The sequence below is a fragment of the Lissotriton vulgaris genome, chromosome 1_1 (assembly GCF_964263255.1).
Source record: "Lissotriton vulgaris chromosome 1_1, aLisVul1.2, whole genome shotgun sequence".
Classification (NCBI taxonomy): domain Eukaryota; kingdom Metazoa; phylum Chordata; class Amphibia; order Caudata; family Salamandridae; genus Lissotriton; species Lissotriton vulgaris.
The window spans coordinates 312,686,900-312,712,809 of record NC_141685.1 but is presented as its reverse complement, the minus strand read 5'-3'; the positions used below and the strand labels follow the sequence as shown (position 1 = coordinate 312,712,809).

The 25,910-nt window shown below is 41.7% G+C and overlaps 1 protein-coding gene across 2 annotated transcripts in view; it reads right to left on the bottom strand.

Annotated features, from left to right (window-relative positions):
- The window catches only part of LOC147747105 (vitamin D3 hydroxylase-associated protein-like), a 289,799-nt gene that overhangs the window by 129,475 nt on the left and 134,414 nt on the right, over nucleotides 1-25,910 (bottom strand). For both annotated transcript variants that reach the window (XM_086952355.1, XM_086952356.1), the window contains exons 6-9: nucleotides 22,550-22,590; nucleotides 18,679-18,803; nucleotides 13,303-13,428; nucleotides 9,073-9,170 (exon numbers count right to left, since the gene is read on the bottom strand). In XM_086952355.1, the coding sequence (XP_086808481.1) occupies nucleotides 9,073-9,170; nucleotides 13,303-13,428; nucleotides 18,679-18,803; nucleotides 22,550-22,590 (390 nt within the window). The remainder of the gene's footprint in view (nucleotides 1-9,072; nucleotides 9,171-13,302; nucleotides 13,429-18,678; nucleotides 18,804-22,549; nucleotides 22,591-25,910) is intronic.

Here is a 25,910-nt window from a genome sequence, read left to right as displayed (position 1 = left end):
GTGGAATGACAAACTACATGCACTGTCACTCAAATGCTAACACCTAATGGGAACTTACGGATACTGCATTTTAAATATTTGGATCAAATATACCAAACCCCTGCGAAACTCTTCAGATACGGTCTCTGCAAACGCTGTGGCTCCGAAGTGGCGGATTTTATTCACCTGGCGTGGCATTGTCCAAAGGTACAGAAATATTGGGGGAAGGTTGTATCATTAATAACGAAAATTGCTGGGTCTGAAATTGAATGTACCATCCGTACCTGCTTATTGGGGTTACTTGCTAATGTGCGGGCTGTGAAGCGAAAATTCTGTATGGTAGCCCTGCTGATTGCTAAGAGCAGGATCTCCCTGTGTTGGGATAGTAAAAATGTACCAAGCACTAAGAAATGGTTGTGTGACATGACCTACTGTAGAGATACGTTGCATACCTATGAGGAGGAGCTACCGGCCAGGTCTCGACCTAAAGATTTCTGGAAGTATTTCACTGACTATGTGAGCGCAAGCCCCACGTCTTGATTGTATTGAAGGTAACAGTTTTCCCCACCTATTCATAGATGTGTCATGATGTAGAGTCTTTTATTTCCTTTCTATATGTTAACGGCATGCGCGCTAGCGGTTTTCCCGCTGCGTGCTGAAAATTTAAAAAAACAGCGTTACGTGACAAAGCCAGCTCGTCATGCGCGTAGCGCAGGTAACACCCATGACGAGCTGGCTTTGTCATTAGCACTGAAGGGGTTAATGTACATTGATTACACTTGGATAACGAATGCAGTAGTGAAATGGTCTGTCATGTTCGTTGTAAATGTGATGTTACTTTGCTGAAAATTCAATAAAAATAATTTATAATATTGTATCATAAATCATTAGGTGAAAAAGCTAGTAGGACAAACAGAAAAGTCTATATTAACTAGATTAAATACAGAATACCTTATAAGGATGATTAAATTCAGGATGCAAGGTGGGGCTAAATTGTTTAGGTATATGTTAAAACTCTTCCTGAAGAAAAGAAGACTAAGGAGGAAGAAAGTTCCCCGTACAGCAATCAGGGCAATTCACAAATACTAATAATGTGAGACCAGGATAATGCTAATAGACAGAATTCATGTACATATGGAACTTTGGAAGAATGATTGTGTTATGATAGAAGCCAGAGTTAAGGGCATTATTATGCTCAGATACAGAGTTCACTAAATAATCCTCTATGACACGTATAATGTGGTGGAGATTGGAGTAGATGAAAAGAAGAATTCTTCAAAACAGCAGATGAGTGGAAAAGGCATTGTTCATAATACTGTTTACATGGGATTTCAACATGCCACCAGGGTTGTGACAGATTTCTTGACAAGGACAGCTTGACCAAAAAGGTCTGAAACAATGGTAGTACTGGGAGGTTGAGCCCACCAGTATTTCTGTTGATGAGACATTACATTTAATCCCATTCTATAATAACACTATCTTGGTTGTGTCTCAGACACTTGGACAGCTTAGCAAAAGGATCATGGAATTTACTAAGATGCAAATACAACTCACTCTAAATGGTATGTGAAAAGGATGTTAGACTCAGATCGTTGACCAACTTTAAAATGACAAAACATGGATTTTGAACTGAGGGAGACATCATGAAGGTGAAGGAATTGCATTGGAGGAAGCAGGTAGCTGCAGACACTTAGGGCCCGATTCACAGAATGAACTTAAGACTAAATCCTAAACTTACTACTATTTGGGATTCACAGAATGCACTTACTACTTTCGGGATTTACAGAATGAATTTACTACTTTCGGTATTCACAGAATAGATTTAAGACTACTAACTTTACGTCCGCACTCGGGCCGTAAATTCCGGCCCGGAAGCGGAGTTTCTGGCCCGGAGGCGGAGCTTCCAGATTGGGGGCGGAGCTTGTGACCCGGAGGCGGAGCTTGCGGCTTGGAGGAGGAGCTTCCGGTTTGGAGGTGGGGATTTAGCCATGGCTGAAATCTCCACCTCTGGACCGCAAGCCCCGCCTCCAGGCCGGAAGCTCCGCCTCCGGGCCGCAAGCTCTGCCCCCAACCTGGAAACCCCACCTCTGGGCCAGAAACTCCGCCTTCGGGCCGGAATTTACGGCCCGAGTGCGGACGTAAAGTTAGTAGTCTTAAATCTATTCTGTGAATACCGAAAGTAGTAAGTTCATTCTGTGAATCCCGAAAGTAGTAAGTACATTCTGTGAATACCAAATAGTAGTAAGTTTAGGATTTAGTATTAAGTTCATTCTGTGAATCGGTTAACCACATCGCTGCTTGAGAGTTTCCCCTGCTGTGCTGGACAGCAATTAAAACGGGTGTGGTCATGACGAGCTCAGCTCGTCATGAGCCCAGGAGCACTGTGCTGCATGACGAGCTGAGCTCGTTCTGAGCATGGAAGGGGTTAAGAAGGTCTCCCAATGGCATTTGCTCAGTCCAAATCAGATCTGGAATGTGGATTTCCAACCATCTCGGGAAGGTATCCAATTGACCGAGTATGATGCGATGAAATTTGGAATGACCAAGCCGTAAGGAGCAGAATTTTATTTCTCTATTTGCTGCGTTTCCATACGACCGATTATGATGCTGGATTTGGACAGCCTTTTTGAATCACACCATCCGACTCGAATCAGCAGTCAGAATCAGACTTTGGGGGCCTGCAGTGGGCTCCCCTGCGCCCGGAGCCTTCCCAATCGGGCCCGTGGGGGTACCCATGGGTCGTCCCCTACCAGCTATGCAGAGTGTGGCAGGCACCACGAGGTGCTCGCCAGAGGTTGCCCGATTTTCCCCAGCCACCCTTTTCTTCAATGGGAGTCAATGCATTTGGTCGGACCAAAGGCTCACATTGAAGTCAATGGGAGTCCAACCATATCATATCTGGAAGCATCCGGATACATCATACTCGGTCGGCTGGACTCTCCTGATCCGATTTGGTTGGAAACCATTCCCAAACCCATTCAGTTGGGAAGCTTTCCAAACAGCATCAGAATCGGGCCCAAAGATGTTGAAATTGATATGTTCACTTCCAAGCAAGAAGTCTTTGACTTGAGATAAACATTTCTGAATGGCATAGTACAATATGATGCTGAACAATGCTCAGTGCAGGAAGACGGTTCCAGCAGAAGGAACTTTTAACAGCACTGTGTGATTTTGTTTGAAAAACAAAACAAAATAATCATTGTCCCTGATGTACTTGGAGTTTTGTTCTATAATGCCCATTTTTTTAAAATTTCTTTAATACCCAGGACTACCAAGCAATGTGTGGATGTTCAGGGCGGAAATAATCCTATTGGAATAGTATTCGAAGCCCGTCTCTAAAAATGGCAGGCCATTAAATCTCATTCAGTCGGAGGTTCAAGGGCAGCTGACCCAGTGCAATGATGTTTCTGAGCCAGATGAGCCTGCTTCATACAAAATAAAGTGCCTACCCCTTTAAATTAGGTGTTTGAACTGAGAGGTAGATGGACAGCACATTCACTCTGTTTTGGTAGATGCTTCATTGCTGCTTACCTCTAACTAGAGATCATAGGGCCCAATTCACAGAACTAACTTAAGACAAAATCCTAAACTTACTACTTTTGGTATTCACAGAAGTTAGGATTTTGTCTTAAGTCTGTCTTAAGACAGACTTAAGACAGACTTAAGTTAGGATTTTGTCTTATGTCTTTCTTAAGTCTGTCTTAAGACAAACCTAAGACAAAATCCTAACTTCTGTGAATACCAAAAGTAGTAAGTTTAGGATTTTGTCTTAAGTTAGTTCTGTGAATCGGGCCCATAGTGTTTTCAAACACTACATCAGCTGGGGCCTATTGATCAGCCCTTCACCATATTTGATCTGGTTAAAAAAGACAAACATGCCTAATGTAGAGGTCTCATATCCATATATAGACGCTAAAGTGAAATCAATATATATATAACCAAATTAAAAGTAATGATAAATGTAGTGATAATGGGCTGTAAGTAATTGTAGACCAAAGCACCCCAATCCTCTGATCTAGTACGATGCTAGATCTGTCAAAAGCAGTTCTGCCATTACACAAAAATGTTACCTGCAACCCCTTTCCCCTGACTTTCCAAAGTGATGGTAGTTCAAAGTAATGGCAAAGAAATAATAGGAATGCCCTGTTTGCAGCAGCATGAAATGAGGGTCTACTGAGGGAAAATGACATCAGGGTTAATGGTATTGCATTTCTCTTTGAATAGCATTTTCTTATCCACTTCTTACATACCTTTAACCGTTCTTTACTTCTTTTGTTCTGAAAGTTATTCCACCCGCCTTTCTTATTTTCATATTTTCCTCTTACCTCTCTGTGTGTGCTTCATCTTGCTGCTTGAAGTCGCCTGCTTACCAATCTCACCCTTTGCAATATCTCAGTGTTGCAAGCCTAGGGAATGTTCATCTGATTTGGCCGATCTCAGCCGCCACTGAGAGTTCACCCCAATCTCTTTTCTACGTTTGGAGGGATTTTTCGAAGACTTCCCAAACCAAGGGAATTAGCCCAAACTATTAATTTTCCCATCCTTCAATTGAGTTGCCCATTTTCTTTTATATAGATAGAGTGACACTACTGTTATTAAGTGGAAATTACAAGTCATGTTTTTATATTGGAAGAGGAGATAGGTGCATGTGTCATTATTCAACATTGGAGAACTTCTCATCAGGCCATGCAATCTGTTGCCACAAATCTGAAGTTCATTGGTTAGTGTGTTCATATGAAAAAAGTGGCAAAGAATGGTGCCCATCTCTCTCATTCAGTTCACGCCATGGTGACAGCCCCCTTTACTTAACCAGCTTAATTGAGAGGACACTAGCAGCAGGCAACGCAGATATAGAAAGCTGTAGAGAGATAGGGAGGAATTATTGAGAAGAAATGTAACAAGAGGAATACCCAGAAGTGTAACGAGAATAAGGAAGCAAAGAGCGAGCAATAAGATGGGAGATTAAAGCAATAGAAAGAAAGTAAGAACATAAATGAAAACCGGAATAGAGAGAAAAAATGAGGAGGAAGAGAGAGGAGAGTTTGCAGAATGATCACACTACCCAAGTAAATGTCTTACAGTTGGATTGGCAGCCTTGACTTTTATTTCATCTTACCTTATTGTATTTTATGTTTGTTTTAAGTAAAGCACAATAGACCACTATATGGCAACCACAAAGCGCTTGAGTCCAATTTAGTCCAGTGTTTATATGGAACTTAATACTGAAAAAAGGGGATTGTTATAGAAAAGGAGGAAGTGTTTATCAAATAAAGAGATAGGTAGCTGGCCCTCAAACACTCTCCATTGTCTATTTCTGTTTCCCTTAGTTGGATTCTAGCACTATGGAGTAGAAAAGCCATCTTTTTTGCCCTTATCACCACCTATGTTTGGACCGATGCTGGTGATTACTGATTCCACAAGTGCCCTGCTAACCAGGCCCAGGTCCAGTGGTCTATCCTGTAAAGGAATATGCTGATTGATATAATTTGAGGAGGCCAGGACAACCTACCTGTAAGTCCCTAGTATATAGTTGGACATGTAGCTTTAGAGACCCAGTGGCCTTAATGCAGTTAAGTGTTCACTGTTGTGGTATCTGATGTCATTTTAAAGCCAAGCGAGCTTTGCATGCTTGTTTTATAATATAAACTATCCAAATTCGACTTTGGAATAAAAAGCTTTTTGAAAGTGCAAAACTACATTTTTATTACTTATAAGTCACTGCTAAGGTCTTCTCTAGATGCCCCCAGGGTAGAGTGCATAGTTATAAAAGCAGACTTTGTATATGACCTGGTAGGGAAAAACATCCAAAGTTGTTTTTCCCTCTGGCAGTGCTGCTAGCCCCACAGGCTATCATGTGAAGGACATTATTACATTTAACCCTTTCGCTGCGGCGGCTATTCCGCCACAGCGCTAAAGGGGCGGGGCGACCGTGCGGCCGCCGCATGCTGGTGACAGAACTGCTCCGTCACCAGCTACAGTTGAGCTGTGCTGGTGACGGAGCGGTTCCATCATCACCCGCCCCGCTCATTAAAACTGCCGCGTAGGCGAGAAATCAGCGCCGCGCAGGCGCGGCGGCCGGGCCATGACGGAACCGCTCCCTCATCAGCACAGCTCAACTGTAGCTGATGACGGAGCGGTTCCGTCATCAGCAGGGGAGGGGTTAATATAGTCTAACTCAGGGATGGAGCTATCTAGAAATACTATTTAAATTTTAAAATAATTGTTACCTTAAATCCAACAACTTGTCAAGGTCGGATGTGATATAACTATAGCAGGAAAGTTTTAAAACATACTGTCCTGAAGTTACCTAAAGCAGCTTTGTAGCAGCTCTTCTGATTAGTCAGCCATTGACAGCCTGAGCCAGGCTGCTCCCTGAGTAGGTTTGAAGAGGTGTGGGGTTGCAACATTATAGCCAATTGTTGGGAGGAGAGCCCTTTCCTGGAGAAGCCAATGAAAGGAACTGGGCTAGGTGGATAAGCTGGACTTCAGAGGCAGGAGACCCTATGAAAACAGATGTCACAAGACCCAGACCACACCCACTTCCTTGATCCCAAGCCAGAAGGGAGCGCCAGCCCAATTATATTAGGAGAGGGGCTATGAAGGGATGTTAATCAGTTCTTAGTACACATACACACACACCAAGTAGAGATTTAGGTCAAGCCCCGACACCCTCCCAATCGGCCAAAACACTTGGAGTCACCGTGGATTGTGATCTTTCATTAAAAGCGCAAGTGGGCGAGGTGGTCTCCAAATGTTTCTTCCAGTTAAAACAAATCCGGAAGGTCCGGCGTCTACTCACGCCGAGGCAATCACCCAGGTCGTGATCGTCACCATTCTGTCCCATCTGGACTACGCGAATGTCATCTATCTAGGCCTCCCCAACTACCTATCTAAACGTCTCCAGATGGTACAGAACTATGCCGCGAGGCTAATTCTGAATCGACCAAGACGGCATGTAGCTACTCCCCTACTCAGGAAACTGCATTGGCTTCCAGTCACCCAGCGCTGCGCTTTCAAAACAGGTTGTATGATATTTAAATCCTTGCACTGCAAAAGCCCCAAATTCATTGACCAACTAATCACCAGATGCAAACCACCCTGCAACCTACGCTCACTCCACCAGGGCTTCCTCCAGACGCCCTCTTTTAAACTTAAGCGCGCTGGAGGCCGTAGGTTTACAATACTTGCCCCCTGCTAATGGAACACCTTCCCTCTGGAGATTCGGAACTGCCAAGACCTCCTCTCTTTCCGGAAAGCCTTGAAGACCTGGATCTTCAGACAAGCACTTCAATAATTCTCCTCCCCTCATCCACGATTATGTTACTGTTGACCTCAGTGCCAAGAAACCAATCAGTGATAGTGCGCTTAACAAATACCTTAATAACATAACATAACATAACATAACAGATTCTCCTCATTTTGATTTTTGAGAAAATGTTGCATTCTGGGTTAGAGGATTGCCACACTTCACTAGAAGTGGTATTCCTAGAGGGGGTAGCTTAATTCCTATTGGTTAGGGTGCCCCTCCTCAAGCCCAAAAAATAAGGATAAATAAAACAGCTCTGTATTGCTCAGAAGATCACTGCCTAGAAAGGAAGAAGAGAAGAAGGCTGCCCTGCTGGACCCCTGGGCTGCACCGAAGAGTGGATTGCACTTTAAAAAGACTGCACCTGCTGCACAAGGCTCAACAAAGAAAGGGTTTTGCTTGACTCCAAAAGGAAAGGAGTGAACTCTATGAGAAGCAGTAGGTACAAAAGAACTGAAGAAGTCACCTGCACCACCAAAGAGAGGATACCCCAGCTGACCAACCAGAACTGGATTTGTACTGGACAGCACAAGTGCATTCTGTGAGATTGACTCCTAGCCCCTAGGTTGTAAACTAGAGCCTCTGAACCCTTGGACGGTGCTAAAAGACATTTATCGCCCCAAAGGAGCCAAGAAACAGCAAGATTCATAACCTAAAAAACTTTCTGCAAAGCTAGAGCCTGACTTCAAAAGTGAAGCTGCTGACAGCGATTCGCCACTTGGACTGACAACACTGGTTTGTCCCTCTGAAAAGCTCCAGAGAACCAGAAAAGTCCAAAGGTAAAAGAGAAGACCAGGACCTACCTGGAGAATCTAGACGCTGTTGATGGCGCCTCCCATAGCCATGACCACCAACTTCGTACACTGCTTAGTTTTCCTCACCATTGACATCAAGGACCCGACTACCACCTTTTCACCAAGCCACCGAGCTGAAGCAGGCCACTGTCGTCTACTCGAACTACAGATCTATCCAGCTCAAGGACCCGCAGACGAGACTAAAGAAAAATTCTAAGTCCGAAGGTAAAACTTTGACCAGAACCTCAGCTGGCCTACTGTCCGTTGCAGTTGGCTGAAACTTGGACTTTATCCCTCTAGCACCACATGGCGGTTGCAAGTTGCTTTATAGGCTTTTGGGTTTTGTAAAGTACATTGTTTTAATGTAATCTTTGGAAATGTCATTTCTCCGGTTCCCTACATTGGATTTTTGTCATTTTATTTTCATTTTAAATTTCCTATTTTTATAAATTGTTGTTGAATTTTTATTGTATTGAGTCTTTTACCTATTTACTGTTTTGGTGGTATTAAAGGCTTTACACATGCCTATGTCCTAAGCTAAGATGACTACTCATTTGCCAAGCTACCAAGGCTTCATTTACTGGGACTTGACTGGACCTTTTAGTGTTTGTTGTATTAATACTTAGTGAGTGTAAATACCCCCACCTACAAGTAACCCACTTTTCTCCATATAACCCGAAGGAAGCTGTGTCCACCACCACATTTACTTCTACATGACTTATTCCTAATACAACTGAAACCTAAAAGGACCCACAGAAAGCAGGCATAGTTATTCTGGATTCTAAAAATAGGACTCATTAAACCTGAATGCAATGCTAGACACTAGATTCAGACCTGTGATCTGCAGTTCAAGATGTTTTCATTATCCACTGATCACTGTGGCCATGTTCACAATATGCCATAACAGTTATTGGTTTTCACAAACAAGCAAACAAAGAAGAAAATGGTGATCCTGTTGAAAGATAACTCAGATCCAGGGAGTAAGACACTTACAATGCATCCAGTAAAGTAGAGGCACCATCTGCAAATATCCCCTTTACGAAAAGTTCATTTGCCATGTAGTCAACCCGAGGAGGTGTAAACTGTATGAGCTGAAAGAGAGGATGGGTTACTTAAAGCAGGAATAATAGAATATTAACATTAATACTAGTGAAACTCCCATTGCTATTAACAGAATGAATACTACTGTCGTTATATTAATTATGATAATGCTCACTATAGTAAAAACACTATCAGTATTGATAATACTCGTAATATTAGCATTATTATTAGTAATATAATCAAGAGCACATAATGATAATAACTGATAGTAATGATGAGATTATTATTAATGCTACTAGTAATAATACCATTACCGGGGCGGAAATACGGCAGGCGCATGCTGGTGACGGAACCGCTCCGTCACCAGCGTCGGTTGCGCTGTGCTTATAACGGAGCGGTTCCGTCATGGCCTGCCCGCTCAATAGAACGCTCAGCGCAGGCGCGGAATTCACGCCATGCAGGAGAGTCAGGGGGGCCATGACGGAACCGCTCCGTCATCAGCACAGTGCCACCGCAGCTGATGACGGAGCGGTTCCGTCATCAGCAGGGGAGGGGTTAAGAGTAATACTCCAAATACTTCTAGTACTACTACTACAACTAATAATAATAATATTAATTGTATGAACAATAATAATAATAATACCGGTTTGAATAATAGCAACAAAAAGTAATACTACAAATATTAATAAAACCTCAGTTGGATATCGAAACTTTGAAGCATCCTTATATGTTTAGGCTTCTACATGCTTGTCAAGTTTGAACACCTTTAGAACTAATACATAGTAGAATTTACAAGGAAATTGGATGGCGTCTTCAAGAATTCCTCTATAGGAGATGAAAACAATGTCAAACCTTTGGTTGCACCTGGCTTCCTTAAGCTGTATGGAAGACCACTACTGCACAATCCTACAGAGGCGAAAGAGAAGTTTAGGAGTGGCAGCGATGAAACAGGAGTTTAGGTAAGAAACCATGTGCCAGGGAAGATGACCCAGAAGATTTTGATCTTGCTGCGGAACTCTTGATGGATGACGGAGATCAGGTGTAACTAGACTGGAAAAATGAATTCAGAGACTACGTAAACAAGCCAGTGTTTGGACCTCGCCACCAGGTAGCGCCAGGTGTCTTGTCCGCTACTGCTGCAGTCCTCACAGCAGACAGCGGCCTAAGGTGAGTACCTTACCCTTGCGAGCCATTGCTGAGCTCACCAGGGTAAAAGGTACTTTTCTTGTATAAAATAAAACACCCTTCTCCGAAGGGCCACTAAAAGAACAGTCTTCTTTTCACCGTAGTTTGTATAAAACACAGTGGATGGCACATAGGGTGCCAAAGAAGCAATGGTGGAAATATGGGTGACAGGAAGCCCAGGTTCACCCATTAGAATTTTTGTGGTGCTTAGATTCACTGTCTACTTTTTGTCATAAGGAATACGAAAAAACCTTTGAGACACAGTATAGTACTGCTCATTAAGTTAGCTATCAAACCACGTAAAACTGGTCTGGCCAAAAGGAGGTCTCATGGCAATTTCTATATTTTAATTGATCTTACACACATTTATAGAGCGCATATCTACCCTTGGGTATCCCAGTGCTACAAATGCAACACGGATTACACCTGTACGCTTAGCAGAGTTTCAGGAATATTAGTTGTCAAATAGGTGTGTTTTTGGCGATTTACGAAATACCAGTTCATTGTCCATTAGCCAAATGCTGTGAAGAAGGGAGTTCCTTTTCTTGGCCACATTTTAGCTGAATGAGCGCCCTCCACTTTTCGCTCTTCGTATGGTTGGAACCATGGCAAGTCTAGCATTGGTGGATTAAAGGGTTCGGCTCGGGGTGTAAGGTGGGACCATTGGTCAGAGCATGGAAGGGCCTTTGATTAGAATTGCCCTATGTGCCAGGCATAGGACCTTGAATTTGACTTTCTGCTCAACAGGAGGCCAATGGAGGGAGGCCAGAGTTGGTTATGGCTTTTGGTGCTCTTTAGTAAGGCGAAATATAGGACATTTCTGTAGTCCAGTCCCTTAGATCTTAGAGCAGGGTTTCCCAAACTGTGGGCTGAAATCACTTGTGGGTCGCTAGCCAATTTCTAGTGGGGGTGAAAGAGCAATAATTAAAGATGCCTTTACATTTTTCATTTATCTTGTTGCATTTGCTGAGCTTCAAAGATAAAGGACAAATGTCAGGCTGTGTCTTCTGAAAAATTGCAGCTTATTCTTTTCACATGGAGATAGGTGTTTACTTTTAATTTTCTTGACTGCAAAGTGAAGAGTGTATGACAATCCTGCTGAGATACATAGAGTGTGAAAGGCTGTGGGATGACGATTTTTTCTTATCCACTACAAAATTGAAATACCTCTAAATGAACTGTTAGGGCGGAACACAAATATTGTAACAAGTGTGTTATTTTAGTAATTCACAGCATTTTGAAAGCATGTCTATGGTTACATTAAAAATTAGCCCCCGACCCGTTAAATCAAGGTCGGTCCCAAAAGTTTATCATTCTAAAAATGGGATCATAGTTCTAAAAAGTTTGGAAAGCACTGTCGTAGAGAGTTGAACATTCTGCATTATCACAGTGGCATATGTACATGCCTAATTGTACTATATATACAATTAAGAATTAAGAAATCGTTCGGATATGAGTAAATAGAAATTCCTAAACATTTTCCATGAGTTGTCTTGGGAACTTCATGAAATCCAAATGTGTGCGTGTCCAAATATAGTATACTTACAGATGTAGATTTGGAATTTATTAAAGAACTGGGCCCTGAGTTTTTAAGGCGCATACAGATAATTGTCCTCTGAGTCAAACTAAACGTAAAATTTGACTTTGTTGCACTCAGTGGGCGCTGCTCTACATGCAAACTGCACTGGAATATTACATGCAGGCCATTAAAGAGGTCACTAGACACTAGACACTAGCAGTGAAATAATCCAGTTGTCACAATTGGGGTACAGTAACTCTAATTACAATGGGACACTTTGGGGGTATCCTTTGGAGGCCTATTACGATGGCGGGCACCGGAAAACTGGGAAACCGGACCACCCCCCATTGTTGAGGCCGTCCCGCCAGTGGCAATAAGATGCGCCGCCACACTGGTGGGCACATCTCGATGGCAGGTGCAGCTCATTCTAAGATGCGCCCGCCACACTGGCATCTTGTATATATCACATTGCGGTGGGCGGTGCTGCAAGCAGCACCCGCCGCAATGCGAGAAATGCATGTTGTGCATGCTGTGCATTTGAATGCACAATGTGACAAGAACCGCATGGTGCCTGCCACCTAGTGCATTCAAATGGTACCCCCGAGTGCACCCCCACTGCCCCCACAACACCCTGGGCCCCCGCAACGTGCCCCCAATGTAAAAACCACATGCCTTTCCATGGCAGAGTCTCCGCCATGGAAAGACACTCCCCCCCCCATTATCCTGATATGGATGGCGGTGCCTACAAGGCAGATCGGGCAGATTGCCTACCGGCAGAAAACTGGTGGATGGTCTTCCCATCCACAAGGGTCCCCCCCACCATCGTAATCTGGAGGGGGAAAAGGTAGAGGGACAATGACTTTGGGCGGGCAGATCGCCACCACCATTCGGGCTGTGGCGATCCGCACGCTATAATAATAGACCCCTTTGACTCAGATACATTTTCTCAAATGCCTCTGCAGTTTTCAAAACCTGTTTTTGTCTTCATCTATCTCTGATTTCTTCCAGTTCTCAAAATTTCTACACTTATTTGCCCTCTTGGACATCCAACTTAATATTTCTGATATTGCAGGCACTTTCGTACAGTTTCCAGCAATGATAATGAATGAAATTAGCAGAACATTGACAAAAGTACTGCCAAACAGTACCAGAGACCTGGTATGCTTCTGAAGATTTTTTTAAAAGGGAGGGTTGTAGGGAATGTTTTTGGTGTAACCCCAGTCCTTGTCCCTAATTTCCAGGCCACCTAAGAGTCTCTGAAGACAAATTTTCAATTGAACACATCCTAAAAGAATTTAACTAGCTATCAAAAAGGTATGCTTAATTGGATTTTGTTTCATATTATTGGAAACCAAAATGTACTACACTTATCAATCACCTCCCCTACCTCATAAAAACAGAAAGAACACATCCTGCCTGTCATGCAAAAAGAGAATTTTTAATTAACATATGTATGTGTTATTCTGTGGTCAATTTACCTCATGACCTGCCTGCTGCAGGAGCTTTTTGGTCTCTTGAACCGCTCGCCTCATGCATGGAACTGGCAGGGCGTAGTCATCTGTGTCGTAGTATCCAATTCGAAGGGGCGTGGAATTAGAGTACAGCTAGGTGGGAAGAGAAAAGTGGCAAACACTATACCAAGGGTGTAATGCAAGCATAAGGCATATTAAAACAATATACTCCTAATATATCGTGGAATATTACTTGCAATCACTAAATATATACTCTCTCTGTGAATAATATGTAAGAAGCAGTATTTTCTGTATTTCCAGAACCAACGTGAACCAATATAAGCTGTTGGAGTAGCTCTCTGCACACACAATACCCATGTGTGAACCTGTGGTTTGATCAAAAGCAGGAACGTCTATCCAGGGGTGTGCAAAAACAAAACTGCCGTACAAATGTGTTTTTTAGGTCAACTGCAAGGAACCTTTGCGATGAAGAAAAGTGGAAATTTGATGGAACTCCACTGGCTGCCCTTGCAGTGCCACACCTTGTCCAAAACAAGTTGTATTGTCTAAAAAGGCATCCCGACCAGCAACCTTACCTATCTGTTCAGCAAGCTCTCGACCTCCAGTGGCTCTAGGCAAACCCATAGCAGGGCACCATCAGACTGGAGGAGGAGTACAAAAACTAAAAACTAGACTATAGGCCTTCTCATTTATGCTCCCAGAGTCTGGAACAACAACTCTGCATTCATCAGGACTGATCCAAATATGCTCCAATTTAGGAAAGAAATGAGGACACACTGTCAGGATGTGTCAGGATGCAGCAGAAGTTCATACCTGATCTAGCAACCGAGCTGCTGCTGCGAACAGATATCTGTTACCTTGACTTTAAGATTGTACAAACCTCCAATACGGGCCCGATACACAGAATGAACTTAAGACTGAATCCTAAACTTACTACTATTTTGGTATTCACAGAATGCACTTACTACTTTTGGTATTCACACAATGAAATTACTACTTTTGGTATTCACAGGAGTTAGGATTTTGTCTTAAATTTGTCTTAAGACAACCTTCAGACAGACTTAAGACAAAATCCTAACTTAAGTCTGTCTTAAGTCTGTCTTAAGTTTGTCTTACGTCTGTCTTAAGACAAAATCCTAACTTCTGTGAATACCAAAAGTAGTAAATTCATTCTGTGAATACCAAAAGTAGTAAGTGCATTATGTGAATGCCAAAAGTAGTAAGTGCATTCTGTGAATACCAAAATAGTAGTAAGTTTAGGATTGAGTCTTAAGTTCATTCTGTGAATCGGGCCCTACATTTTTACTAGGTAAGCGCTATACACATACCAATGAATTAACCATTTTATTTGCGTAGTTAATTCAAAATAATAAAAAAATACAAAGCATGCAAAAAAATGTAATGTTCCACTGAGAAAAGTGCATCAATTTAAATGACAGTACACGAAAACACAAAATTACAGCTTAAGTTCAGAGTTAAAACATCATTGTATTAAAATTCTTGACAGATATACAAATACCACAGAAATACATACATAAACAGATAAGACTGTAAAACTGAGTAGGTGTGTATGTTTTTGAATTTAGAGAGTGCAAGTCAATAAATCACATAGTAGATTGAAAGGAAAGTGCAGTTTAAGTACAATTCAAGAACATTTTCTGATTGTTCCCAGGCTCCATGGACAACAGGATGTTCTATATCTAAGATGGGAGAGGTGCCCTTGCAGAGGTACATTCTTGGTTCCTTTCTGAAGTGGAAAAGTGAAGGAGCACGAGTGTTGTGTGGTGGGATGGTGTCTCGTCACTTTGGTGAACAACTTGAAAAGGCTTGTTTCCTCAATTTGACTTTTTTTAACTTATTTTCAGTCTCGTAATGTGATGAGGGTATGTTGCATTGAACTCATGACTTGGTTAGATTTCTGCCAGGTAAGGTGGAGTGATGGTAATTACTGCCTCACATGTGATCATAATGTCAGCATTTAGTGATAAAAAGTGAAAATATTTGACAGCGAAGTAATATTCTTTTTCTTTTTGCCTTTGATGAGTTAAGCATGGCGTTCTTCAATGGACCCAAATGGATTTCTGAGACGCTGGTGAGTGGAATTTGGCCGCCATTGAGATGGGAAAAGAAAAGGGCCTACTTGATGTGGCTTAACTATTCAAAGGAGTGAGAGTTTGTGCCAACTAGTTTGTGTCTTCTTGGCGGTAGTGAGTTTGAAGGAGCAGTTGCTGTAAATGAAAAAGTACAGGGATTTTGAAATGTTGTCCAACACACAGTTACAGGTAGGACATACTTTAGTAAGCGATCAGCAGTCCAGCACCAACTTCCGCCAGCAGAATCCCCCGCTCCCAACATTCACATTCCATTCTAGACCCCACATATATCCCTTCTTACAATATCAAAAGAAACACTACCTAGAAGTATAATAATGAATAAGTTACAAACAAAATAAAACACAGATGATTAAAGAAAATGACCAAAACAACAAGAATGTAAAAGTATAACGTATAACACTACAATAGCGTGGAACCACACAATTTGCTGGATGTCCATAGGTTAATATCAAAACTAAAACAAAACAAAGTTCCAACACAACATTAGTCACTATGCCACATAATCCTTATATCATACGGGAAGCTACCTGTTTTTGACTGTACCATCAGCCAAGGTGTCAAAGCTCTTACTTCTAGCAGCAAGGTTACCTTTTTGCTGAATACCTCCATCCTTGGTTACCACATCCTCTTTTCCACCCAACCTGTCATGCACCACAGAGGTTTTATTTTCAGTAATTATCGAAACCTTACTCTTACTACAAATCTTTACTTCAGAAACCACAATCACATGATCTTGAACTTCCACAACCTTCTTGGGAATAGAAAGTTTGGACCAGCTCTTCTAACACGTTTCTTAAAACATCACTGTTCACCATCTTCAGATTCATATTTGTTCCAGCTACTCTACCTCTCATAAGAGTGAAAGGGGATATGCCAGTCACACTATGCGGGGTTGTTCTATACACCCAAAACATGTCTTCTTCCAAGTCAAGCTATTCACCAAGGCCAACTGCAACTGATCCTTTACTACACAATTAAACCTCTCTACCAAGCCATTGCCTATCAGATGGTAAAGAGACGTTCTAATGTGGCAAATACCATTCTTTTGAAGAAACTCGCTCATTTCCAAAGACACTGTGGGCCTGATTCACAGAACTAACTTAAGACAAAATCCTAAACTTACAACCAATTTGGTATTCACGGAGGGCACTTACTCATTTTGGTATTCACAGAAGGCACTTACTCATTTCGGTATTCACAGAAGTTAGGAGCCCTAACTTTAGGAGTCCTAAATGCCTTCTGTGAATACCGAAAGTCTTAAAGTTAGGATTTTTCTCAGTTTAGTAGTAGTAAAGTTAGGACTCCTAATTTTAGGACTCCTAAATGCCTTCTGTGAATACTGAAAGTCTTAAAATTAGGATTTTTCTCAGTTTAGTAGTAGTAAAGTTCAGAAAAATCCAAATTTTAAGACTTTCGGTATTCAAAGAAGGCATTTAGGTGTCCGAAAGTTAGGAGTACTAACTTTACTACCACTAAATTGAGAAACATCCTAATTTTAAGACTTTCGGTATTCACAGAAGGCCTTTAGGAGTCCTAAAGTTAGGACTCCTATCTTCTGTGAATACCGAAATGAGCAAGTGCCTTCTGTGAATACCAAAATGGTAGTAAGTTTAGGATTTTGTCTTAAGTTAGTTCTGTGAATCAAGCCCTTTGTCCCGGTCTGACTCGACCAAATATCCACAGTTGGTGCTTTGTGCTTTTTGGTGCTATTTTCACCTAAATCTTTAAAATTGTATATCTCTGGATCTACTGATTAGATTTAGGGTATTCAATACATCTATTTTTTTAATACTTCAATGTGACGCTCTAAGGGGTATGGGTATGCCCAGAACTGCGTCCAGTGCACCCCGTGCCACAGAAACCAAGCTATTCCTGACTAATGAACTCTAATAACAGTATAAGCAATCTTGGGTTGCTTGTGTTCCGGTTTAGGGAGGACCTGGTCTGGCAATTTGGGCTGGGCTCTTCCCACTGGAGCAGGGTCTGGACTAATTTGCACATAGCAGGGTCTAAACTGAGGAGGCATGGTGTGCAAAATAATGATGGACTGGAATGCCGCTCGAGTAATTACCAGTGGCTTAATTCAAGCACTCCATCCATCACTTTTTTGTGTACATCAGTGCCACTTCTCTCCAGAGCACACAACTCTTGTGTCCCACCTCCAAATTTTCCCGTTTTGAAACTTTTTCATTATGCCACTCCATTTTCTATGAAAACGAGTGCCGCAGGAGAGTCAATAGAAACTGCATGCTTCATTTTTTTTTCTCAGAGGTTACCATTTCGTTTTACTTTCACTGTGTTAAATGGAGCTATTGTTGAAGCCATTCCCAAGCAACCAGGGGAACCATTCATAAGATACCTGCATAAACGAAAGAGCATGTCTTTTTAACAGAGAATGGAAAAATGTAACAGCAGGCAATTTGTTTTAAATTATACACACATGAAAATGCAGGAAGGAAAGACAATGTATGCAATGCTAGGTAAGTGGACCAGAGATCAGGATGTTGTTCCAAAGTATTGCTTCCTAAGACTTTTAGGGCTGTATAATTGAACCTTGCTCATGGTGCATGTGGAGTAGTTCCATGTAAATGCAAGGATGCCTATATTGTTCATATATGCCACATGCCAGATGCAGACACACAGACAAATAAGTGCTAGACCTGACATTCACTTCGGGCCCCGTTTAGGGTAGTATTGGTGATGTGGTACGGAGGAGCCAATTTCACCTATAATGAAACATTCAACATAGTTAACATGCTAGAATGCACCCCTCAAGGACCCATCTTCAATGGCAGTTTTGGTGTGGGTACTCACTCATAATCCATGTTTCAGGAGCCCTGTTGTCAGCACAAAGTGGCCCTGAATGGTTCTGGATTTGAATCTCTCCCCCCCCCTCTTCCATGGTAAGCTACTCCTTCAGAGACCCACAAAGAAGCAGCTTAAAACAGCGCTCTTCATTCTACTGCAGAATTAGTAGGATGTAGCCCTGCCTCTAGTAGGTACACATTGATACAAAACTGGTGCATGAACCAGGTTCAATTGTAGACCCTTATAACCAACCTTAAGTTATATATTTTTGTAAAAAGCACAAATGTATATCAAAATTTTCTCAGATTTACTACCGTATCTCAGGGTAAGGTTATACTGCCCTTCATCTTAGCAAGAACTCTTGTTGGCACATTTGGGATTGAATAATTGTAGAGAAAATGCCAAAACCAGAATGAACTAGAGGTCCACAGTATATAGGTAGGTACGTTGATTATCTTACGTTCTCATTGAAGGGTATTGGAGGCACAGTATTGTCCAGGCGGAACATTTCCTCGCACAGTAGAGCTTGCATGCACAGCACCAGACTATCCACGTCTCTTGCCATTGGACCAATCATGAGTTGCACTAAGAATAAAGATCATAACAATAGTTACATTAGTTAATGAGATGCTGTATAAAAGTCAATGTGAGGCATTCAAATTAGTAGTAACTGCAAAATTCCTTAATTGGTTTGCTGTTTGCCGGAAAAGATCCACTCACATCTTCGCTCCCCATACCTTTGATTTGTCAAAAACCTATGCAATTCCATTAGGGAAAATGTATTGATTTATTCTTTTAATCAAAGTACATGCTAGGTATTTCTCCTGACAACGATCTTAGGAACATGACAATGATTGACTACGGCATGCTTCAGATACATGTTAGAACATTTCAGTTTTTTTCCAGATGTGTTGGGCTTCCCACGTTTCCACATGATATATTATTTAGTGAGTGGTACATTCCATGGATCAGATCTTACAATAAAGGGAGTTTGTTGTGCCATGGAATCGTGACTAATGAATTGAGAAGCTTTGTGTGACCAAATGTGGAAGGAGGTTCTGGGTGGCCTCCTAGAGTAGCACATGAATCAGGACACTGGACCAATAAGAGTTAAGTGTGAGTTCCTAATGATCCATAAGATAGTGATATTTGATTAATGGCTACAAAATTGGGACAGATCTACGTGGTCATTCAATATCCAACTTTCAATTTAAGAATATAATAGGAAACCTCTTTCGCCAGGGAAGAACCAGATCTGGCAGAACCAAGGAAAAAAATAGCTACATTTGAATATTTAATACCATGTTGGTAAATTTGGTGGCAAAATCGGGGGCATAACCCTCCAAAAAGATATGGGGGATGGGGGATAATTTGTGAAGTTGCAGAAGCTTTCACAACATCGTTGAACTCTCAAAACTGGCATTATTGAAGGCAAGTCTTCTTCAAAAGGGCATTTTTAGGATGTTGTCTTCCAGGTGTGAAAAATTTCTTTTTTGTTGAGTAGCTCAGGAGAAAACGTATGGCAAGGGTACTTTAACTAACATGCTTATTTAAGAAAACAAACAATTGTATCCCCAATTTTTAGGATGAGTTAATAAACAGAAACATCATGAAGCTGTCATCCTGGCGTGCTGACTCATTGTTACTATCAGCCCCTCTCTATCAATTGCAATGCAAGTTATTGTAAGAGGATGGCAGATAAACATGGTGATCCGAATATGTCTGTAGGTGCAATGCGGGAAAGTTTGATTAGCAGCCGGTTACTGACTCTTTTTGGCAGTCATATGGTTGCGGTGATTGGTATCACTGAGGGGCTTACCCTTAATGACCAATACCAGTAAAGCAATAAGTAACCAAGAGTTGTGTATGAGTTGCTGAGCCAAGGCTTGGTGTGTCATTAGTTTAGATATCTTAAGTTGACTTGACCCTCCTCTATGACCCTCTTACCAATTCTGAGCTCATTGGAAAATGATGGGGCATATTATCAAGGAACGGCATTAAAATTAGTGCCGCAGTAGCGGCAGGAAACTGCTGCTAAAGCAGCAATAAAGGGCTTGATAATATGCCCTTGAGAATTCTCATAGAAGCCCATGTTCTGGTGTGAACATGGGCTTCTGTTGGAATTCTCTCCGGCATATTATCAAGCCCATTATCGCTGCTTTAGCTGCAGTTTCCTGCTTCTAAAGCGGCGATAATATTACCTACATTCTTAATAATATGCCGCTATGGGCCCGATGTAGGTAAATCTCATTTACCGACTCTAGAATACCGAATTTTAATGATTCGATATTCTAGATTCGGTAAATGAGATGTAGGAAAATATTCGGTAATTTTTACCGAATCTGTAATTGCCATTGATTCCTATGGGCCTCAAGGCCCATAGGTAAAATTACCGAATTGTCAAGGGGGACAGGGTGTCACTTTGACACCCTGTGCCACCCCTGATTCTGGCTTGTGTGCCATGTGACACACATACATGCACAGGTGTACATGCACAGATGTGCATGTACACTGGAATTCTTAAGGGCCTGTGGCACTGTTTTCAGTGCCACCTATATCTAGATTTACTGATTCGGTAAATTTACTGATTCGGTATTTTACAGAATCAGTAAATTTACCGATTCGGTAAATTTACCGAATCGGTAATATTTAAGGGCCCTACATCTCAAACTCCAAATACCGGTCGGTAACGGCCGAAATCGGCCGTTACCGACCAGTATTTGGCCACCTACATCTGGCCCATAGTATTTTAAACCTTGATCAAATGTTCTGTCAGAGACATAGTCATAATTAAGGTCATCCGTGGTTGACCACCTACACTTTGTAGATCACCATGGCTTGCCCAGAAATATAAAATCAGATCCTCTACCAACTCTTCAGTGGGATATCCTCACAACATCATTAAGTAACTACAGAAATGCCACTGCACCATGTCGACAACTACATCCACTGCCACTATATCGGATAGGGAAATACAATAAGAAATTTTAATTACGTTAATCTATTTAAAATTAGAATAAAAAAGTGAAACCTATTTCATTTAAGTAAAATTAAATATATTTAATAAAAGGGGATTAGGGGGCACCCCTCCTCCTTAAGCTATATTATTATTATTATTACTTTTTTTAAATAGAAATGTTTATGTTTAGAGCTACACATATGTACTTATACTTAAATTGCTCAAAGTGTTTTGTTAATACTAGGTTTAGGATTAAAATGATTAATTCCTTTTCAAATTAAAGAAAAAATTATATTTAAGGATCAGCGTTAGTATTAGGTTTAGGTAAAAAATTACACACGTAGCTAAAATAACATACAATAAGTTAAAATGATTGAAAGGAATTAAAAGGTTAAGCTTAGGATAAAGATAAATATTAATACATGTAAATTAATGTATTACAAATAAATAATGCTTAGTTAAGGGTTTGGATTTAGACTAGGATAAGGACAAACAATTGAATAAATGAAATTGGATAAATAAATAAGAGTAAGTATAAATGTTACTATTATTTAAATTCCATTTAATTTACATTAAAAGCATCAGGATCAAAGTAATGAACAAAGTGGCTAATTAACAACATTAACACAAACAGCAAAAATGAAAGTAGATATGTAGTCCATGCAGTGGGGTTGAAGTAGTGGTAAAAAATCCTTAATAATTTGTAGACTAATGTAGTTATCATAATGCAGTGATCACAATTTAGTGGCTGTGGATGCAGTAACATACACCCCTCCTTCCCTGTGATCATCAATTGTCATGGTACTGGCCTCCAAATTCAGTACTGGATTAGTTGCTCAGTAGAGGTGGTTGATCTATCACTATTTTAGTGGTGCTAGCCCATAGAAAAAACACCATGTGGTTTTTCATGGAAAGCAAATGCACGAGTCCATGACATGCTGGGAAAACAACTTGCAACATTTTACAAAAACTTGGAATGTGGGACCTGACAATGCTGCCCAAGTCCTCTGCCAGGCCCCAGTTATGTTGGATGAAACGCCATAATGCTAAAGGTGCCTGGTGGGATTGCATCACAGAGTTTTTTTTCCTTGAAGTGGGTCTTGCATTGGTAGAAAGAATCCCACCAGAATGGGTGACTTCTTCCACACTGTCAGACAGAGCATCCACTGCATAAACTGATAAATATGATTTCAGTGTCTTCAATCAAAACTAATACTCTTCAGTAGCACAGAAATAAAGACTGAAAAGGCAAGACATCCCTGGCGATAAATGGAGTAAAATTCAGGTTGTCAAAAAAGTATTGGGTTAGATGCAAAATAAATTATCCAATTGGACTGATTCATGATAGTGCATTGAGGAAATAATACTATACCTGATGACAATCCATAAACAGGTGAGCCAATTCCTTTTACACTGAGTAAAAATAGAAATATGTCAGTTAAAATACATTAAATGGTGGTATCCAGGAAATAGATTCACATTTTAAAGGTAAATCCAGTTGTCATTACTGGTAAACACTAAACATAAAATCATATTTTACATCTGCGACACACTGTAGAGATAGTTCACTGAATGGATCTTAAGCAGCAAATCCATCTATAATAAAAGATAACCAATCTATTTATCTATTCAAATTGATATTTAGTGCCACAACATGCCTGTGAAAAGTATCTTGACCCTCTACTTTTGTCTGAGGGTATGGTAGGTGATGACAAAAGTAGTCAAGAAATCAAAAGTAATACCCAAACATGATTAATTAGCATACAACATATATGGGTGTCCTCAAAATCTCTGGCATTGAGGCACGGTTGAGCTGTGCTGATGACGAGCTGAGCTCGTCATGAACAATGGGAATAGAGATCATGCAGAACAGGAGGGGAATTTCTACAGCAGCGATGGTGTTAATAACAAAAACAAGCATGGATGGATTTTATAAAAGAATTAACCTGGCTATTTGGACTGCTGTTTTACAACACTATAAGGAAGGAACTTGCACCAAGGAAATAAACAACTGCATTTTTATTTCACTTCATTTAGTTACCTTCAGCCTTAATGGATTTTTCACATTGAAGATATCAGAATTAAACCTATGTGTCTTGCGTCAAGGATACTTTCTTTCAACCCGTATGGGCCACTTACAATTGCAGAAGGATCGCCACCGCCAGCCATGCAGTGGCTGTCCTTCTGCCATTGGACCCCGATTTTCCCCCCACCACATTACGATGGCGGGGAGAATTGCTTTCGGACTGAAGCGAACGCAAAGACCGTCAACCACGGAACCGCCACAGGCATTCGTTCCGATTGCCTGGTGGAGCGGTCTGCATCCATGAAATGGTGGCGGTGCATAGCATGCACCATCTGCCAAATTACGATGCTGTCTCCAACCAGCCTTTCTGTGGCTGGTAAACCACTATTGAAAGGCTGGTGGAGATTGGTTTCCGGGGCCCGTTGCGGGCCCCCTTTGTGTTGGGGGAGGTGTTGGTGCACTTTTCACTGCACCAAATGGCAGGCACTGTGTGGTGCCTGCCACATAGTGTAGTGAAAGGCACAACGTGCTATTTTAACATCGCAGCAGGCGCTGCTGTCAGCAGGACCCGCCGCAAGGTTTAAATGCAAAATGCTACCGCCATGGTGGCAGTTGCATCCTAATTGAGTGTGCAGGCCCCTGCATGTATTGCGGACAGTCCGGATCACCACCATGATGGCGGACGGTCTGTCCGCCATCATAATCGGCCCCAAAGTCACCTGTCAAGGACCCTGGAAAGAGAGGGAAGGAAAGGTAACTCACTTCCCATGAACATCTTTTTTTTTTTTTTATTTATTCATTTGTAGAGCGCTTGGTTACACCAACGGTGTGTCTCCGCGCTAAGACACAATTAGGTGAGTTACTGCTGTTGCGGAGAAAGTCTTACATTCTTCCCTCAAAAGTATTGGAGAAAAGCCACATCTTTAGCTGTTTCCTGAAAACTCTTTCGCTGGGTTCCAACCTTATCGAGATTGGCAGGGTGTTCCAGATTTTGGCCGCCAGGTACCAGAATGAACGGGCTCCCGTGCGGGCTTTGAAAATTCTTGGAATTTTTACAAAAGCTAAGTCCATGGACCTTAGGTTACGACCAGGAATATATTTGGTCAGTAGTGGTTGCAGGTAACTAGGACCCTTATGAGAGAGGATGCGGTGGCAATAGCACATTGCCTTGAACATGGCTCTTTTCTCCATTGGCAGCCAGTGTAGGGTGTCAAGGGCCCTCCTAGTGTTTGTTCTCCTAGGGAGACTGAGAACCAAACGTGCTGCAGCGTTTTGTACCTGTTGTAATTTGGCTAGGCCTTTCTTCGAGGCTCCTAGGTAAAGTACATTCCCATAGTCCAGTTGCGAGGTGATAACCGCGTGGAGTATGGTCTTTCTGGTTTTGGCTGGAAGTAGGTCTATGACTTTCCTGAGGGTTTTCAAGGCACCATAGCATTTCCCGGTTAACTTCTGGATTTGATTGTCGAAGGATAATTTCTGGTCTAACCAGATTCCAAGGTTTTTCACCTCAGCTTTGGGGAGGGGGGCTTGGCCCAATTCTTCTGGCCACCATGCAGATGACCAGATAGTGGGTGTCTTCCCTACCACTAATACCTCTGTTTTGTTGCCATTTAACCGGAGGCAGTGGTTTGGCATCCAGTCAGCCACTTCTTTAAGACAGTTGGCAAAGCTAGTTGCTGCGTGGTCTTTGTTTTGGGATAGCTTTACAATTAGCTGTGTGTTGTCAGCATAAGATACTATTGACACTTTGTGTTTCTCTACACACTCTGCTAGTGGTCCCACATATAGGTTAAATAGAGTGGGGCCTAAAATTGACCCCTGTGGTACTCCTTGAGGCAGAGGGTAGCTATCAGACAGGTGTGTACCTTGGGCCACTTGGAAGCTCGGTTCCTCTAAGAACAAGGTCAGTCACTTCAGGGCTGTGTTTGTAATGCCGCAGGATTCTAATCTCTGAAGTAGTAGTGGATGTGAGACAGTGTCAAATGCCACGCTGAGGTCCAATAGGATCAGCGTGGCTGTTTTCCCTCATCCACATGTTTCCTCAGAGCCTCTGTTGCCATTAGTAGTGCTGATTCCGTTGAGTGTGCCATTCTAAAACCTGATTGTGAGGGGTTTAATAGGTCGTTCATGTTGATGTGGTCCACTAGTTGTTTGTTGATGATTTTTTGTACAATTTTTGCCACAAATGGGAGAAGCGAAATTGGGCGCAGATTGTCTAGTCTGGTGAAATCTAGAGTGGTTTTTTTTTTCAGTGGTCTCACAATGGATTGCTTCCATTTCCTAGGGAATATACCCGTCTGGAAGGAGCGCAAAATTAGATCCTTGATGTATGGTAGGATTGCCATCCCCTCCAACATTTTATCAGGTCGCGCCGGGTCTCTGGGCGAACCTGATTTTATTCCTTTTATTATGGTTTGTAGTTCCATGCTTTCTGGTATTGGAAAGCTCTCTAAAGTTACTTTAACTGAGGTAATTGTTTCACCAGTGTGCATGGTAGTCCCTAGCCGTGCCTCTTCTGGAAAGCTCTTGTATATTTTAGTAACTTTGTTGGAGAAGAATTCAGCTATCTTGTTGCAGCTTTCTTTGGGGCTTGGGATGTCGGCTTTTGTTTCTTTTAGAGTTTTAAGGGATTTTAGGATGATGAATATTTCCTTATGTGAATTGTTGGCTGTGTCTATTTTATGTGTATAATATTCCTTAGATTTAT